At 37.6% G+C, this 17,140-nt stretch overlaps 1 protein-coding gene across 1 annotated transcript in view; it reads left to right on the top strand.

Moving 5' to 3' along the window:
- Window positions 1-10,070, top strand: part of smc5 (structural maintenance of chromosomes 5) — a 128,179-nt gene extending 118,109 nt beyond the window's left edge. The window contains exons 23-24 of the mRNA XM_039750738.1: window positions 7,952-8,047; window positions 9,877-10,070. Of these exons, the coding sequence (XP_039606672.1) occupies window positions 7,952-8,047; window positions 9,877-10,029 (249 nt within the window). The 3' untranslated portion in view covers window positions 10,030-10,070. The remainder of the gene's footprint in view (window positions 1-7,951; window positions 8,048-9,876) is intronic.
- The last annotated feature ends 7,070 nt before the right edge of the window (window positions 10,071-17,140 follow it).

Raw genomic sequence — 17,140 nt, 5'->3', positions numbered from 1 at the left:
GGATAGTAAGTTTACTCTTCCTCCATTGACGCTCAGCTCTACGGCATGTTCTCTTTAAATCAGACACTCTTTGGGTCTTCCATGGTATACCAATGCTAGAAGATTTTTTCACTGTCTTTTCAGGTGCAACTATGTCAACAGCAGCTCTCACTTTAGAATTAAATCTTTCCACCTTACTATTTACATTGTCCTCGCTATTATAGCTGGCACTATAAACGGACTGATTGCTTAAAATGTTTGTAAGTTTTAAAGCTGCTGCGAATCAAAGAAGCGTTTTTTAACAATATGCTTCTCATGAGTGTTTTTTATCATTATTTCTATATTAAAAAGTAGAAGAAAATGGTCTGATAGACCAATATCAATGATCTGTTTTATATCAACTTTCAGTCCTTTAGTAATCACTAAGTCTAATGTATGACCTGCTTTATGTGTAGGCTGATTTATGAGTTGTCTCAAATCAAAAGAATCCAGGAGGTTCATAAATTCTTTTACTTTTAGATCACACTGATTATCTATATGAAAATTAAAGTCGCCAACTATTAGGAGTGTGTCATAATTAGTAATTAAAATTGACATTAAGTCAGAGAATTCCTCAAAAACGCGCGTTATATTTAGGAGGTCTATACACGGATAGTATTAGAACTTGAGAATCTCCATGAATAACAACGGCGAGATACTCAAAGGACTTGAACTTACCAAAACTGACATCTTTACATTTTAATCGGCTCGAGTAAATGTTAGCCAATCCGCCCCCCCTTTTTCCCTGGCGGTTTGAATGAGTAAAACTGTAATCCGGGCGCAGATTCGATTAAAACTGACGCGCATCTGAATTCAGCCATGTTTCATTTAGTGCAATAAGATCTATTTTTATCACTAATAAGATCGTTGATAAAAACGTTTTGTTAGTTAAAGCTCTGACATTTAATAGTGCCATATTTAATGTTTGGAGGTGCAGAGATGAGTACTATGTGCGTTATTGTTATTTGGAATAGGAACTAAATTATTATTATTAGCGCGCTCTGTGTATATTTTTGTTTAATCTGTGATCTGTTTTATAGTTTTAATACATTGTTCCTCTAAAATAGTGATTTTAATTAGATTATTGGAGTTTATGCCGTATTTCCTAGGTTTTCTACGTGCATTGAGATTGCTTATTACAGTATTAATGGTGTGAACTTTAACGGAAGACTCTATTAAACATTCATCATGTCCTGGCACAGCAGTATTATTTCGGAAGGGGTTAAGAGCAGAGATAGATAGTCAAGAAAACGAATTACCTTCGATATGTTTTGGAGAGGACCCGGCGCGAAACTGTTGGATGCAGGCCATCACGCTTGAAGAGACGCGCCTTTCCAAAAGAGATTCCAATTGTTGATGAAGCCGACATCCTTCTTCTTGCAGAAACCCTGTAGCCAGTTGTTCAACCCTAGCAGGCGACTGTAGTACTCGTTGGATCGTCTGGCGAGAGGTAGTGGACCGAAGCGAAGATCTTTGCCGATGGGGTCCTCTCCCCACTTTGTTATGACACTTGGTTTTCTGAAAACCAGATGAATGAAGGCAATCTCAGCCCACAGAACAAAAGGTTGCAATTAATGCATTATACAAGTGCACAAAAGTCACAGCTCATTTGATATCAGCAGGGTTGCAAGCCTCCAAAAAAATTCAAAGTAAAATCTGGAGTCATTGGAGAACAATGAAGGGTACTAATAGAATTGTGATGCAGATATGTTTTAGTCAGTCACAGAAGAATTGGAATGCAGATGTTCCACCAATGGCAACAATATTTGCATATTTAAATAGCAAGTCAAAAATACTACAGTTTCATGTAACATTTTGAAGGAGTTCAGTTTGTGCCATATTTGCATGCCTAGTGCCTCAACCAATTTTCCATATTGAATGACTTTCCCAAAAGTATGCAAAGGCTGGAGGATGTTAACAAAAAAAATTATACTGATACATTAGAGAGAGAATGACCAAAAAGAAAAATTGCTAGGTGTGTGTTCTTCTTTTGTCAGAAAATTATATATTTTTTATAGTCTTAAGAGTAGCATAGGCTTATCACCCAAATCTTATCAATAGTACGTCTTGCAGTTAGATATTTAAAAAATGACAAATCATTTACTTTTCATTAAATCATGGGTGTTTATATTTACATTTCTCTAGTTAGGGTGTTTCCCATACAGAAAGTGGGGAGGCAGTCACATAGAAAACCCCTAAGAACAGCAGTTCCCTTTCCAGCTCCCTTTCTCTATTTTTAGAGCTGCAACCAAAAAGAAAAGGGAGAAAAACACTGTCAAACTTAGAAAGCATGTCTTATTTTTGTCCATAAAGAGAAGTTCTTTTTGTCAGAAGACACTTGGAGCTAATGTCTAACTTATACTGCACATACTTAAGTATATTTAATTCAGCTTATTAGAACACATACGCTTATATGCTTTTTAATACAGGACAATCTACTGTATGTCTACAAGCATTATATAGCCTTTGCTTTGCTTTTTATTTATTTTTGGTTAACAAATCAGTATCTTGTGCACTAAGTGGAGCTGGAAAGAAGCTGGAGTTGTGTTTAATTTGTTTTTCTTTTTTCATGTAATGTTCCAGACATTTTGTCTCAATGTCCAGCCTTTAAAGTACAGTAAAAAGTAAATAAAAAAATGTTCAATAGTTTTCTAAACCCATTTACTGGAGTTCAGAGTCTTTTGCAGCCAGCCTATATATATTTATATATCTATATATGTATATATATCTATCTATATCTATATATCTATATCTAGATCTAGATCTAGATATAGATATATATTATATACTAATAAAAGGCAAAGCCCTGACTCACTCATCACAAATTCTCCAACTTCCCATGTAGGTAGAAGGCTGATATTTGGCAGGCTTATTCCTTACAGCTTACCTACAAAAGTTAAGCAGGTTTCATTTCAAAATTCTACACATAACGGTCATAACGGTTGACAACGTCCGCCATGTTGAACTTTTTAATTTATGGCCCCATCTTCACGAAATTTGGTAGGCGGCTTTCCTGCGCTAACCGAAACCGATGTACATACTTATTTCGATAATATAACGCCACTGTCGGCCGCCATATTGAACTTTCCAACATCACTAATTCTCCAACTTCCCGTGTAGGTAGAAGGCTGAAATTTGGTACTTAGTTCGGTGGTATGATGCCACTGTCGGCCGCCATATTGAACTTTTCAACGTCTTTGTTACTTATGGGCCCATCTTCAAGAAATTTGGTACGCGGGTTCCCAACGCTAACTGAATCCTACTTACGTAAATATACGTCCATAGCCTGCAGCTCGGTCACCGTGTGAGGCGGCGTTGGGTCCCCCATCCCAACGCCTCCCCGTTGTTGGCTGCCTGCCTATATAAGGCCGTCCGTCGCTCCAGTCTCTACATTCCCTTCTTTGCTTCTCCACGGGATTCACGTCTCCCTGCTGATAACTACAGCCTTTTTATTTAATCCACGGCTTCTCCGCTATTTTATTGTTCATTTATTACAATTATAGTTATTGTGTAGGTATTTTGGACTTACTTTACATTGTTTAGGTACCCATTTCCTTTATCATTCCAACCGTACCCCCATTAACATGTCTATCGAGGTGATCACCAATGATCAAAGAACTGTCACTTACCGAGTGGTTTCCATGCCCGGAGATGGCACCTACCTTTTTCATTCTCTTTGTTACATATTGCACGGCCATATCAGGCTCACTCTTGGTATCTGGAGGAACATTGTGTCTTATGTATTGAATGACTGGGACGGGTTCAAGGTGTGGACTGATGACGGTACAGGAGATAATTATATTACACAGGAGCACTATTAGAGTGAAATGCTTAAGCCCTTCACCTATGCATGTGCATGTGAGCTGATGGCTGCCGCTGAATTGTTCGGTTGTCGCTTTCAAGTGTACCGAAATGGCCAAATATTTTACACCTTTGGACAACCGCCAATGCCTCTTAAACATCTTAGATTCACAGGTGACGATTTCAGTAGTGGACACTTTAATGTTTATGAATGTTTAAACTCTCAAAAGCTGGATGTGAAGCTATCGATGAAACCGGTTGTATACTTAAAACGCTTGAAAGATGCCGAATGTCTCTTCAACACAAGTCCTACAAATACTGTTGTAATTGAAACAAACCATGAAACTCAAAACGATTATGACAGCAGCACTCCAAGCTGTGGGATTTGAAACAAGATTACTGTTCACATGGCCAACTGTACGTTGCATGCTCAAGAGTAAGCTCAGCGCACAGCTTGGTCATATTACAACCGGAGGGCTGAACTCACAATGTGGTATACAAAGAGATCCTTAACAAATAATTGTTGGTATATTTTCCCTCAGTTTATAAAGGTTTTATTTTCTTCTTAATAAAAATTTTAAGGCAGTACTTCGCCGCTGCGAAGCACAGGTATTTTGCTAGTATACTAATAAAAGGCAAAGCCCTCACTGACTCACTCACTCACTCACTCATCACTAATTCTCCAACTTCCCGTGTAGGTAGAAGGCTGATATTTGGCAGGCTCATTCCTTACAGCTTACTTACAAAAGTTGGGCAGGTTTCATTTCGAAATTCTACACATAATAGTCATAACTGGAACCTATTTTTCTCCATATACTGTAATGGACTTTAGCTCGATGGCTGTGGGGGGTGGAGTTGCGTGTCAAATCATCACGCCTCTCACATAATCACGTGAACTGACTGTGAATGCAGTATGTAGAAAACAAGGAAGAGCTCCAAAGAGCGCTGAAGAAAAACGCATACAAGCTTATTCATAAGTGCACATACTGCTGAAACAAAGCACGGTGTAAACCGTAAGTTTAAATTAAGTTTATGGACACGCTACCGCTGCTGTTTGTCATGCCTTCGTCGAATGTTTTATTTGCGAGATAGTTTAATGAGAAGTTTAATGAGAAGACACGAGGTATAAACAAAACTTTGGATCACTTTGTAACGGAGTTAAAATTGTTGTAGCGAGAAACTTTTAAGTGCCGGGTCTTAGCTAACATTAAATAAAGCCGTGGACATCGCAACATCACACAAGAGAGCAGCTCACGTGAACTGACTGAACGCAGTACGAGTGATCACTTCCATGCATCAAACCTGTTCAAAAAACACATTACACAATTGACAAGGTAGGAAAAAAATGTGCTCCGAGCTGAGCTCCACAGCTAACGTGGTCTTGCGGAAGCAACTTCGTCACGCTGCCACTAAATACTTACAGAATAATCCACAAGTTAATACACGCTGTCTCTAGAGTTTCTCCACACTCAATGTATTCCTCGCATCCCCATTACACCCTCTGATCTCCCATTTCAATTCAAATGCCTCCAATTTCCAGTAAGGCTCTACTTCACGATGTCAAGTCTCAGGGACAGACCCTACAAAAGGTTGCCATTTATTTGAGGCAAGATTGCTATTCTCCTGGACAACTATACGTTGCATTCTCAAGAGTGAGCTTGCAGCTTCATATTACAACCGGAGTGCTGGACTGACAACGTGCTATATAAAGAGAACTATAACAATCGTAATAAACGAACAATAAAACAGCGGAAAACCGTGGATTAAATAAAAAGGCAGCTTCCTTGGCGAAGCAAGGAAAAAGGATGGCCTTATATGTAGTTCATTTATAAAACAGCGGAGAAGCTGTGTAAAGGCTGCTTCACAAAAAACCAGTGGAGCGCCTTAAATGAGCAGGCAGTCAGCTAAAGAAGGGAATCAATAAATACCTATAAACGTAATAAACAAATTAAAAATAGCGTACAAGTAGCGGATTAAATAAAGGAAATGGGTACCTGAACAGTAAAGTAAGTCTCAAATAGCTACACAATAACTATAGCAATCATAATAAACGAACAATAAAACAGTACAGAACCGCGAAGCAAGGAGAAACGACAGCCTTATATGGCGTTCGTTTATAAAGCAGCGGAGAAGCTGTGTGAAGGCAGCTACACAAAAAAACAGCAGAGCGCCACACTCTGAATGTATTCCTCGCATCACCGTTATACCCTCTGATTTCCCATTTCAATTCAAATGCCTCAAATTTCCAGTAAGGCTCTGCTTCGCGATGACAATAAGTCTCAGGGACAGATCCTACAAAAGGTTGCCATTGATTTGAGGCAACATTGCTTTTCTCTTGGACAACTATACATTGCATTCTCAAGAGTAAGCTCAGTGCACAGCTTGGTCATATTACAACCGGAGTGCTGAACTGACAACGTGGTATACAAAGAGATCCTTAACAGATAGTTATTGGTATATTTTCCCTCAGTTTAAAAAGGTTTTCTTTTCTTAATAAAAATTTAAAAGCAGTGCTTCGTCGCTGCGAAGCGCAGGGATTTTTCTATATACAGTGTGTGTGTGTATGTATGTATGTATGTATGTATGTGTGTGTGTGTGTGTGTGTGTGTGTATATATGTATATTTATCTGTATGTATGTGAATATGTATATATGTGTATGTGTGTATATGTATGTGAATATGTGTATATATATATATATACTTATATATACATATATATATATGTGGATGTGTATATGTATATATGTTGTGAGACTTGCCCGGACACCACCAGTCGGAGACCACATCTTTATAAAAATCACATGTTTATTTTTCATTAATAAACACAGTCCCAAACACCACACAATGCACAAAGCAATAATCACCCAAAATGAACTTTCTTTCTCTCAGTCCTTGGCTGCCAATCTCCTCCTGGGAGCTTCGTCCTGCTCCCTCTCCCGACTCTAGCTCTCCGATTGCTGGGAGGCGGCGCCTTTTATTCCTGCCCGGATGTGCTCCAGGTGGCTGATGACGATCTTCCGGCAGCACTTCCTGGTGTGGCGGAAGTGCTGCCCTTTGCCCCGGAAGCACTCCAGGCGTCCCTGGCAGGTTCCTCTGCCATCTTGACAAGTGTGGCAGAAGTAATGTTCTCTCAGGTTCTAGGAGGCTTAAGATGCCCCCTGGCGGTGGCCACGGGTCCCAACGAGTTGGAAAGTCTCTCCTCCTCTCCCGTGGTCCTCTCCTGCTCCAGGATGGTTGTGTCCTCCTGACCCGGAAGCTTTTACTGCCACCTTCCGGACCTTCTAGGCGTCCCGGCCGGGTAAGAACCCCAGCCGTCTGTGACAATGTATATGTAAATATGTTTATGTGTTTGTGTGTGTGTATATATTTTAACTCATAACAGTGACAAAACAATTACATTGACAATCATGTTACGTTATTTTTAAAATTTTTCTTTTTCATTACTTCTTTAACACACTACTTTGCTGCGAAGTGCGGTATTTTGCTAGTATATATATATATGTGTATGTATATGTATATATATGTATATATATGTATATATATGTATATAAATATAATATATATATATATATATATATATATATATATATATATATATATATATATATATATATATATATATATATATATAAATACATAAATGCATATATATGACTTTTTATTTGTCCAGTATTGTAGTTTTTGTTGGGTGCATTTGAAAAGTCTCATTTTAACCTTTTAATTAATCATTGATAAATCCTCTTTTGTTGTTTATGGGTTTCATAGTGCATACTATGTTTAGCCAAAGTTTAAGTGCATCTTTTTCCAGATATTTTAGTGTGTATGTAGGTATGATTATAAGATATTAAAATAGACAAGATTCTTATTAAGTATGTCATTAATTGTTTGAATCGCATGCTTCTATTAGCGTGAATGCATAGAAACAAAGATTATCATGACTTTGTGCGTAATTTTTCAATTAAATAATTGTCCATCATTCTTAGGAAATTAAACACTTTACCAGTTGTCTGGTAATTAAAGGAAAATGAATTTACAGTTGATTAAACTTAGACTTCCTTCTTCAAACAATTATAGTTATTATATGGTAAAAACTAATTTATTTTAAAAAGTGTGTTACCTTCTCTTTTCACAGGGAATGGACCCAGAAAATGAAAGGAGAGTTTTTGAAATGGTAGTTCGCACAGCTTGCAAGAAGAGTACATCACAATACTTCTTTATTACTCCCAAGGTGAATAGTTTTTCTAGTGTACCTGCTTTCAAGGTGCATTATAAAAGTTATTATATTCAACTAGACATTAAGCCCATTACAATAACGGGCGCTAGAACAGTAGTACATAAGCATTAGTAGGAACAGTCTATATTAAATGGCAAGGGACCTTGTATGTGGCTGTAATTGTGTGCCTTTAATTTTTCTCTCAGTAATACTGGTTTGTATTTTCGTGCCTGTAATTTTGTCTGACAGTAATACAGTGGAACCTCGGTTCACGACCATAATTCATTCGAAAACTCTGGTTGTAACCCGATTTGGTCGTGAACCAAAGTAATTTCCACCATAGGATTGTATGTAAATACAATTAATCCATTCCAGACTGTTTGAACTGTATGTAAATATATATATTTTTTAAGTTAATTATACCATTGAATGCACAACGTAATAGTAAACTAAATATAAAAACATTGAATAATACAACAGAGAAAACTAACACTGCAAGTGTTCACGCTAGACCCTTACGTACCGCTCGCTAAAAACACATTTTTTTAATGAGTTTTAAGCACAGGGAAAAAAATTAACATTTGAAAAATCCGTAATTTAATATACAACCAAGAAAAGTAACTTTGCAACAATGCACGCGCGCGCCTGTGTGTGTGTGTGTGTGTGCGCGCGTGTGTGTGTGTGTGTGTGTGTGCTGTGCGTGTGTGTGTGCTTGTGCGTGTGTGTGTGTGTGTGTGTGTCTGTCTCCCTCGGGGGCCTGCACGCGCGTGTGTGTCTGTCTCTCGTGTGTATTTCTCTCTTAAGCACGCGCCTCTCTCTGTGCGTGTGTGTGTGTCACGCGCACCTCTGCGTGTGTGCGTGTCTCGCGCGTCTGTCTGTCTGTCTGTCTCGCACACGCGCCTGTGTGTGTCTCTCTCTGCACATACAGGGAATGCCCAGGAAGAGACTGAACACATGCCGTGTGGCACCACACATGCGCACTTCACCAGAAGACACACACACACACACGGACACCTGGACGTGCACAGGGGTTTTATTAAAGAGGATAATGAAATAAAATGTATTAGTTGCATTTGATAGTTCATATCAAAAATATCTAATAGGTGTTTTTTATTTTAATTGAAATTGCATTAATTATTGTAATTAGTTTTGGTAAATACCAAAATATTCCAGTTATGTTTATTTTGAATACCTATACTTTTCTGTACAGTGCTGAATACAGTACAGGTATTAGTTTTTCTTTGCAGAGCATTAGCATTACTGGTGCTTTTGTTTGTATGTCAGTATCTGCTCAATCCACAAGATGGATTGGAGAGATATAGGAAACTCCTAGTCAGTCATGCATTGTTTTAGCTATGTCTCCTTTAATCCAATTTAACACTGGATGTGAGTGCATTCTTCAAGAGCATTACATTTTACAATAGATAATGGTGTTTGCGAGTCTAATTTTTGGTGTCTGCAAATTTAATCATAACTATTTATTATCCTGTCCTTCTGATTAGACTTTTGATAGATTACATAAAGTGGTTTATGATACTTGTCTTATATTTTTTGCCTTATGCTTGAATTTTCTGAAGTAAATGTATTGGTATGGATGTCCAGAAATAGTGCTGTTGTATTCTTATTTTATTATAAACCGGTCCATTTATTTTTGAAAATGCTTTTATAACTAAGTAAAATTTAAATATTAACTTTGGCATACTTGGCAGCTAAGTAATTTTAAGTTCTAAAAAAGATGAAATTAAACTTAATGAAGCTTAAAAAAATAATTAAAATACATTAATGAATATCAAATTTAAGTAAACCTGCAAGATATTTTAATGTTTATAACCTTTATTTTATAGCTGCTTCAAAACCTGACATTTGCAGAAGAAATGACTGTTCTTTCTGTCCACAATGGACCATATATGTGTCGTCCAAACAAATGGAGTATCAAAGCATTTCTCAGACGAAGACAGCGTCTTCAGCGTATGGTATCCCAGTCATATCATCAGTAATTTATAACCTTAGAAGTATTCACTATATACATTACAGTATTTTTAATAATTTTGTGTATGTATATATGTATATATATATATATATATAAATATATTTAAGGGTTTCAGTTTAATATCTGATACTGTATTGTATTCATATTTTTCAAATGTTTCGTAAATATATACATTGTTATTGTATCTTTTAATAAACTTGAAATAATGTAATTTAATACAAATATAAAATATTTGTTGTGTTTTTGATAAAGTATTTATCAAACCTATTCTATTTAATTTATTCTTACAATGTGCTTTTTCAGTCCAGTCCAGTGTACTACAGCTACATTCCAGATAAAATGCAACAAAAAAGTAAAATATTGAATGCAAAATGAAAAAAAGTATGCATTGCTTACATAGAAAAATATGTATAATATATGTGTATATGTTTATGTATATTTGTGTGTGTATATATTGTGAGGTTTCAGCCCGGCCACAGACAGACACCAGGACACACAATGTCCAGAAACACACACGTTTATTTTACAGTTCTTTTCCTTGCACAACACAGTGCACCAAAACAGCCACAACAGCTCAGTCCATTTAGTCTTACTTATACTTTCTGCCTCCTCCACTCCTTCAGTCACAAGCTCCATTCTCTTCCACCTGACTCCAGCTCCCTGAATGGAGTGAGGCGGCCCCTTTTATACTGCACCTGGATGTGCTTCAGGTGCTCCTTGATGACCATCCTGCAGCACTTCCTGGAAGCACTCTAGATGTACTTGATTCCTGTTCCACCGGGAAGTGCTGCAGTCCATGGCTCTGGAATAATCCAGGCGCCCCCTGGCGGTGGCCACGGGTCCCCAGGTTTGAGCTTCCCAGCTCCGTGGTTCCCATGTAATCCCGGAGGGCTGCCATCTTGCACCTCTCCGGTCCCCTATTTCTCCAGGTCTCCCGGTGGGGCAAGGTCCTTGGCTGTCTATCACAATCTATATATATCCCCAGCCAGAGCTACACGCTGTTGTGAAGAAGGGGGCTGAACGCACCCCAAGGAGATGTGGCTGCTTCTCTGAAACCCCTCTTAAATGGTGATACACTGGGAAACAAATAACAGTTTTATTAATCTCCTTTTTGCTTGATCAGCTGCTGGCTTGCTGCTGCTGCCATGCCGCATGATCTGCATTTCGTGCAACACTTTGAATGTTTGAAAGCCTATATAGCACCTATCCTTTTGTCTCACTGCCTTGTCTCCGCTGTCCCCCAGGCATCCTCAAACACTATGCGATCTCTTTTCGCTGTTCCGTTATGTCACTGAGTAATACGAGGTGTGGCAGAAAAGTAATGAGACTCATTTTTTATTTACAAAAGTTTTTATTTTTTTCCAAACATCAATGTTATCCCCTTCAAAGAATTTCCCTTGGGCAGCTACACACCGATGGAGACGTTGTTCCCACTGTTGGTAGCAGCGCTGGAAGTCTTCAACTGGTATGGTCTTCAGCATGTCTGTTACACTCTTTTGGATGTTTTCTAAAGTCCCGAAATGACGTCCTTTGAGGACATTTTTCAGTTTAGGAAAAAGGAAAAAGTCACACGGACTGAGGTCAAGTGAATAAGGGGGCTGGGGAACCACAGGAATGCCTTTTGAGGTCAAAAATTCTGTTATGGAGAGGGTAGTTTTTCGGCACCATTTTGGCACAGACCTTTCGCATGTGCAAATGTTCAGTCAAAATTTGATGAACGGTAAATCTGTTCAAATTTAATTGTTCACTCAACATTCTTAATGTTAAACAACGGTCTAATCTCACAAGAGTGTTCACACGTTCGATGTTTTCATTGGTTTTCGAAGTTGAAGTCCTCCTTGAACGGTGTTCATCTTCAACGTGTTTTCTGCCTTCCAAAAATGATTTGTGCCAGCGAAAAACTTGAGCTCGGGATAAAGAATGTTCCCCATAGGCCTGTTTTAACTTTTCAAACGTCACACTTGCCGTTTAATGGCACAACGTTGCTCCAAATTCCGCTGTTCCATTTTGCGTGATGCACAACCAAAAACACAACTTCGCTAATAGCAGTCACAAAAGTCACATAGTTAACGGAAGGAGTTGAAACTCGCACTGAGCTATGGGAGGGTACTGATACATGTGCTCTATCAAGGACAACAGTGCAGCGTTGCCAGATCGCTTGCAGTGTTGCCAGACTTTTCTGCCACACCTCAAAAGGCATTTTCCATTTGTGCTAATGCAATCGTTACTCTCATTTTTTAAGACTTTCAAATTATTAATTAATGAATTATTATTATTTTGAAATCCTCAGTCTCGCTAGCAATAGATAAAGATTAGTGAGTTTCTTGTTACAGTGCTTTTCAATACGCTTTTGCTAGAAGGAAAATTAGCTTTGTTGATTTGACCTTGATTCCTTGCATGCACATGAATAGCGAAGCGCAAACAGCTTCTAAAATGGCATGTGGAGAGATACCAAAGTGAATGCTTAAAGTAGAACTTGTTTTGTATTATCGCTGAATTGGACTCCGATTTTGATGCAAGTGATCTGGAGATGTATGTTGAAAACGAAAGTCAGGTACCAGCATCAGCTGATTGTTCCACAGCTGATTATGGTGCTGAACACATTTGTGTAGGAGATGCACCTATGGCAACATTCGCCTGGGAGGACAGACTAGATTAACAACAGGTACACACCATATTGCGTCTCACTGCAACTGCTACCCACGTGCACCTGTCTCACAAAGACAGCCAGCCAGGCAGCCAGCCCACCGTGCATTTCTGCTGGCTGCCGAGACGCTGCTGCTGCAAAACAGGCAGCAACAGACGTTTTATGCTGATTTATGTGTGAAACCATTGCTTTGTGCACTTTTCAGAAAACTGAGCTTTTGGAAAAAATATTAGCCCTCAAAGAGTTGCTACTGAACATAGATTGTTTATGCTGCTCTCTAATAAAAGAAAATGTTTCTGCTGGTATCTGTTCAGATAAAAAAAAAATTGTCGCTGACCATGTCCTTCCCTTTATCACCACAGTATACCCATCTTCTGATGGCTACTTCCAGTAGGATAATGTGCTATGTCACAAAGCTCAAATAATCTCAAACTGGTTTCTTTAACATGACAATGAGTTCACTGTACCCAAATGGCCTCCACAGTAACTAGATCTCAATGTAATACAACACCTTTGGGATGTGGTGGAGTGGGAGATTTGCATCCTGGATGTTTAGCCGAAAAATCTGCAGCAACTGCATAATGCTATCATGTTAAAATTGACCCAAATCCCTGAGGAATGGTTCCACCGCCTTATTGAATCTATGCCATGAAGAATTAACAACAGTTCTGAAGGTAAAAGGAGGTCCAACTCAGTATTAGCAAGGTATCCTATAAAAGGATCAGAGTATAATATTGCGTACTTAGTTCTGAATCGTGACCTGGTAAGTAACCACCCAAATAACCAGATTGCGATTAATACCAATAATATATATATATATATATATATATATATATATATATATATAAAATATAATAAATAATGAGTGAGTTGGAGTGTCTGTATATATAGTTGTATATAAAATATATGAAAAAATGTATAAATAGTGCCTTTGTAAGAATAGTTTACTGTTTTTATCACATTTTAGTGTCTTCCAGCCTAGGATTTAATACATTGAACTGAGAATTTTTTAAGCACACTTTTTCTTCAGAACCTCTTCTGAGGAAAATGTTTAAAAATAATTAATTAATTAAAATATTTTTTTTAATTAAACTAAAATGTCATCACATTAATTACTTCTCCCTCTTTGTCAATCCTTAATTCAGCTAACTCTCACAGCTCTAACAGCCAGGAACCTTTTTTGGATGTGTATATTACCTTGGCATATCGTGATGGTGAAATGTCTGCATTTTTCTTCTATGTAAGTTACTTGCGCTGTGTCATGTGGTCAATAGTGACTTAATTGTTTGGTTTTGCAATACAAATTAAATTATATTGAGGCCAGGACTGTCCCTCTGCCCTAAAGAGTGCATTTTCTTCATTTTAAAAAACTCTAGTGTGCTTTGGTTCATAGTCTTATTGAGCTGTACATGTTTGTCACACTTTCATAATTCTGGCATTTGGGCACATGTATTTGTGTCAAGTATTTTTTTCCTGAATTCTGTTACATTCCTCTTATCAGCCATGATAAACTTAGGAGCTCTGGTTTTGCAAATCATGATTCTAGCACTTCCATTATTTTGTTTGGCCTGATCAAGATCTAGGCTATGATTTTGATCACATAAATACTGTATATTGCTTAGCATTCTTGAAAAATGTTTGTTTAGACCCCCAAATCACCATATTATTTTCATGTTTTTTCTGGGTGATATGGAGAAACATTGTGGGCAATCTTTCATACCCTTCCTCCAACCAGGGCTTTTTACTTGTCTTGCCCTTTTCTGAAGTGCTTTGAACACTGATGATTTTTGCAGTCGCTTACTACGGTAACTTATTCAGATTCATTATGCGTCTCTCAACAGCTTCTCTCGGAAATGCAGTTGTTGTTGGTAGAGAAGTTCAGAGGAATAAATAGCTCTAGGCCATGTTGTATAGTAGAGATGCAAGAACAAAATCAGATTTGTATTGCAATATTTTTTGTTGATACATATTTGTGATACCCTACGAACAAAGATTTGGCTTTTCTTTTTTTCTTTATTTTTTGTGCCATCTTTTCACCATATCTGAAACTTCTGAATTTACAGAGAAGAATATCATGATAGAATTTCCTCACTGAGACAATACAATGTTAAATGTGCAGCCAGTATAGGAACACACTTACTTACATATATGTATTAAAATTGAAATGAAAAATGTTTCCAAATCCATATCGATTGCTAGCTGGGAGAATGGCTTACACAAATAGCTGCAACTGAAGTAAGGGGATATTTTCAGTTACTTTGTTTTATTCCTGGAGTGGGTGGGCCAAGTGACAATCAGGAACTATGAGAGTATTAGTACCTCCATAGCAGAAAAGTGAGCTTAATTCTCCTAAAGCAAAGCAAAGCAAAGGTACAGCCCAGCCCAATGAATCAAGCCTTAAGAACCACTAGACCTGGGTGCTCAACATTCATCTGGCACTTCTACATTGCTAGCCAGTGAAAGTCAGAAGGTCATGCTGCTGTGACTTTGTGAAAGGTTTTAGCCATTTTTGTGGTTATGATTTTCAGCATGCTTACCCATATAAGGTTGTGTCTGTGTGAGTAGTTGCCATTATATGGAGACAAACTTTGCAGCTGTAATTTTAACTTCAAAAAGAAAGAAAATTGATTAGTCTACAGATGGGTGTTTGTGGGAGTCAAATACTCTCTACTTTAAAATGGAGTCTCCTGCAGCAGGATGTGATGGTTGCTTGTGTGTCTTGATTTATATCAGATCTTTGAAATCCCACTAGTATCATCAACTGCCAAAATATAGCAGTACACATTTAAACATTACTTATTATTTAAATGAACATTATACCTAAGGAATATTTCTAGATAGGGGAGTCCTCTGATGGATTCATTTTGACAAATTAAAGAGCACATGTATGGCTTCTTTGCTGATATTTTTAAAATTTAGCAGTCTTTATCCAGATATGGTGGTACTCCTCAGGCACTGGCATTGATCAGAAGATACTCCACAGTCACATTCTTTTCAGTGTAATATATTGTGCTCCAATCATTCCTTGTATGAAACCTGCTTTTTTTTTTTCAAATTAATATTTCACAAATTACTGCAACAGAACAAATAGTACTGGAATTTTCATATCTAATTACTGGCTTGCGCCGTTTAACCTTGGTTATGAACGGCCAAACTAGAACTGTGAACATGACAATTAAAAAAAAAAAAAAAAAAGAAAATGGAGGTGCTCCTTTTCCTTTGAAGAATGATGTGGATATATATGTACAGTTCTGCACCATTACAAAAGTTTGAAGAATGCTATCTTTTGGAATGGAAAAAGTACATTTTTGTGGTATGTGGATTGGAAAAAGCTTCCCACAAATGTTAACAAGCACATTGCATTTTCATTCCAACAGGTGAAATATCACAGAATACAGTATTAGGGCTGTTGGTGCACAGATTCTAATGTCAAATGTTGTGTTCATTTTATACTTTTAGTTTCATTTTGTTTTTCTTAGTGTTAAAGCAAAGAAAGGGTTAGGGTTTGCATGCATTGTCATACTAAAACTGAGTACTTTGGCAAATTGAACAAGTCACGCTGAAAAGATGAAAGATTTGTACAGAATTGAGAGTTAAAGAACGGAGGTAAAGAGGTATTAGAGAGTGAAACAATTCCAGCTGCTGAAACTGCTAGATACAGTACGTTCACAGAGTCCTTTGAAGTCTTTGTGTGCTTCTGTCCTGAATGACTAAAGTTCATCTCTGAAAATAATAGAAGGCCAGTTCCCTAAAAGCAACTATGTAGTTGTATGGCACCAGAGGATCTTTTTTCTTCTCCCCGTGATTAATTGCCTGTTATCTGTATTTGTGAATCAAACAGCGTTCTTCATGCTTTGCTTCATGGTAAACATTTTAACAATTTCCGGAGACAATGGGAAAGTAATGGTCTACATATACCTTGAGTCATCCTGCTCATTGTAGCAGATCTGAGAAATTCCTGTGTTCAAATATGAATATGGAATATTGTAATGCCAGTGACAATGACCAGCTACAACTGCAAACACTAGGGCTTATCACACAGACACCTAGTAGAAAGGTCAGACTGCAGTATGTACGTGTTTGTGTGTGTGTGTGTGTGTGTGTTATCCATTGCAGCTGGACATACTGTGGAGAATGCTGAGATACTTACAATCCATTTCCATTATTAAAATAAGGATTTCTTTGGTATAAATTTGACATTTTTTTCTGTTGGGTTGTTAACATTAGTCAAACGAGAAAGAAATTCATTGTAATATATCGTAAATTGAATTGCAATACTTAATGTATTAGAAAGCATAAAAAAATCAATAACATTATGACCCTAGTATTGGGATAATATATTATTGTGTGGCTCCTGGAAATTCCCACTAATATAGGTTACATTTTTTGTCCACTACAGCACAATGGACTTCACTGACCTCCATGAAACTCTGAGTTTAGCCACCAATATTGTAAAGCTGGCAGAAACTGT

This window comes from Polypterus senegalus, chromosome 4, assembly GCF_016835505.1.
Source record: "Polypterus senegalus isolate Bchr_013 chromosome 4, ASM1683550v1, whole genome shotgun sequence".
Taxonomy (NCBI): Eukaryota; Metazoa; Chordata; class Cladistia; order Polypteriformes; family Polypteridae; genus Polypterus; species Polypterus senegalus.
Note: the sequence above shows the minus strand (reverse complement) of the source record. Positions and strands in the feature narration are given on the sequence as shown.